Source organism: Perkinsus marinus, assembly GCF_000006405.1.
Source record: "Perkinsus marinus ATCC 50983 genomic scaffold scf_1104296929318, whole genome shotgun sequence".
Lineage (NCBI taxonomy): Eukaryota > Perkinsozoa > Perkinsida > Perkinsidae > Perkinsus > Perkinsus marinus.
The window spans coordinates 534,133-536,533 of NW_003216498.1; the positions used below are offsets into that span (position 1 = coordinate 534,133).

Sequence of the window (2,401 nt, forward strand, 5' to 3'; positions counted from 1 at the left end):
TCAGCGAGAGTGTTAAGTTCAGGGGACAAGCCACCATGAATGCAAAGGAACTTATCTGAACGGGGAGAGGTCAACAGTACCTGGCCGAGATGATTACCATTAACAACAGCCGCCAACGGGAGGGTATCGAAGGACTCCATGAAGAGCTCATACACTGTTATATTATACTTATACCTATACAACGACAACAATACGGCATCCAACAGCATTCCAAAAGTTAGGAAATAAGATCCAAAATGAAGCCTTCCCTGATAGAGCGGCCCTGAGCAGAGCCTTACTCGCATTCATCTCGAAGGTTGAAAAAAGCAGTCATTTTTCGGCACTCGTGATTCCCGCGTAATAACGTTATCGTCTTGGGGTAGTTGATCTTCAACGCATATCTTTTGACAATGGGCGAGTAGCATAAAACCGAAATGGAATACTATTACAATAGCAGGAGGACCTCTACACTGTAGCTTCCTCTGTCTACATAGTCCCCGAGGAACAGATATCTAATGAACACGTGAAAGTTGCATAAACTCTCTTGTGGTGTACTGAGTGGTTTCCGGGTCGCCACCGACTTGTAGTAATTTAATAAGGTCATAGTATCTACCAACACCGTCAATGTTCGAACCCTTTCCCCTTCTAGTACTGTCCATGTATGTCCCCTACAACAGTGACGGGGTCCTTGACATGCACAACGTTGGCTTCTGCCCCACACAGCCTTACGAGCTCCTTCACTATTCGTGTGATGGATTCAATGTAAAGTCTTCCCTCAGCGACCTGTCCTAGATAATGCATCGTCCAAGCGCTTCCCTCCACTCACCAGATGCTTCCTAAGGCATCGCCAGTCGGGTGGGGACTCCTCACCGTTGGGGAAGAGCAGTTCCGGTGTAAGCGGCTGAGCAGCAACAGCATGACTGTTGTCTTTTGACGACCCTACCGCACGAGGTGGCGGAGTTACGGTATGAACTCGACGATCATGCAGCGGGTCTGCCAAGGGCTCCATGCTCCTTATGATGAGGGAAATTGAATATTGAAAGCCCACTACTACTACTACTACTACTACTACTACTACTACTACTACTACTACTACTACTACTACTACTACTACTACTTCTACTAAACTTGAGAAAATAATCTCTACTGACAGCGGTCCCAGTGGAGAGCTATTTCGCTCATTGCTGAGGTGTCACAAGTTATTCGGAATATTGTGTATATCAGCATATACCGCCATAAAAGGAGTGATCGGCACTATGAGGGCCTCCCTAACTCAACAGCCCCTTTGGTAACTACTGGTGAAGTCCTTATGACCAGGTAAAGCATCGAATATTTCTCATCCGCTCCCATCGGACAAGACGCACGATATGAAGAACGACTCTATGAGATACTAAAACAACACTCGGAGGAAATAATGGAAACGATATGGTCATGTACAGCAAGTGTGGTGAGGATATTAGCCTATACAGAATCGATAAGGGGTCCCCCCTGCAGTCAACTCCCTCTCCTCCCCAAGAGGGAATGCATCTCGACTGTCGCTTCGAGGTTTGGGTTATACGCCCGCAACGACAGTTATGTAAGGTCTTGACAGGTTCCCATGCAACTGTCGTCTTCGTTGTCCCTAAGTTCGCTGGCTTTGGGCGGGCGAGAAACTCAAAGCGCAAAAACCGTTAGTGTTCAATCGTTTCAGCTCACGTTGAGTGTACACGATGCTGCCTAGTTTTACTTGGCTAGTACAACTACGTGTGAGAGGTGAATGCACCTCGGTGCTCTCGAGGGAAGTTGGCGATGGTTAGAAGTATTTCGAATCCCTTAGAAGTCCATTTCGCAGCTAAGGACAGCAGTTTCGGGATAAAGTTCCATCATCGCTGCAGATAACAATCTAAGCAGCATTTATCCACAATGATTTTCGCGGAGGATATTTTCGCGCATCGCGGAGGATTCGTTTACGTTTTATTGCATAATTCTAGCGGCGCTTAGCCGAGAGCACAATCTAGAGTTAATGTCCTTACCAGTGAAAGTAGCAATAGGTTTGTGAAAGGTGTGGTATCATTATGGCGACCCCACAACCGACTGATGATGAGAGTAATACCTACAGAACCTACAGGAGCAGCAAGCGCCAACACTCAAGTCCGTTGATTCAGTTCTGGCCCAACTGGCTGCTATTAGGGAGGAGGAATGTGCGTCCCTACCTCTCATATCATTACCAATCAGCATAGTGGATTTCACCGGAAAGCTCATGAGTAGTGGTGGTAGGTCTGTATAGCCTGTCGAGGTGCTCAGATGTATCACAGCTCCTACCTCGTTCATTGTGAAACTGGAGTCTCTGCATAACGAAAGCAAAATAAGGCGAATACGGCCAGATGGGAATTGCTTCTATAGAGCATATGCTTGTGGGATCCTGCAGGTACATATGGCTAGT

The 2,401-nt window shown here is 46.9% G+C and overlaps 1 protein-coding gene across 1 annotated transcript in view; it reads right to left on the reverse strand.

Moving 5' to 3' along the window:
• Window positions 1-1,004, reverse strand: part of Pmar_PMAR012500 (serine/threonine-protein phosphatase 2B catalytic subunit, putative) — a gene marked incomplete at its 3' end in the record, with an annotated part of 9,732 nt that extends 8,728 nt beyond the window's left edge. The window contains exons 1-7 of the mRNA XM_002787677.1: window positions 923-1,004; window positions 806-880; window positions 632-762; window positions 535-588; window positions 429-491; window positions 279-380; window positions 98-174 (exon numbers count right to left, since the gene is read on the reverse strand). Of these exons, the coding sequence (XP_002787723.1) occupies window positions 98-174; window positions 279-380; window positions 429-491; window positions 535-588; window positions 632-762; window positions 806-880; window positions 923-988 (568 nt within the window). The 5' untranslated portion in view covers window positions 989-1,004. The remainder of the gene's footprint in view (window positions 1-97; window positions 175-278; window positions 381-428; window positions 492-534; window positions 589-631; window positions 763-805; window positions 881-922) is intronic.
• Between the last annotated feature and the right edge of the window lie 1,397 nt (window positions 1,005-2,401).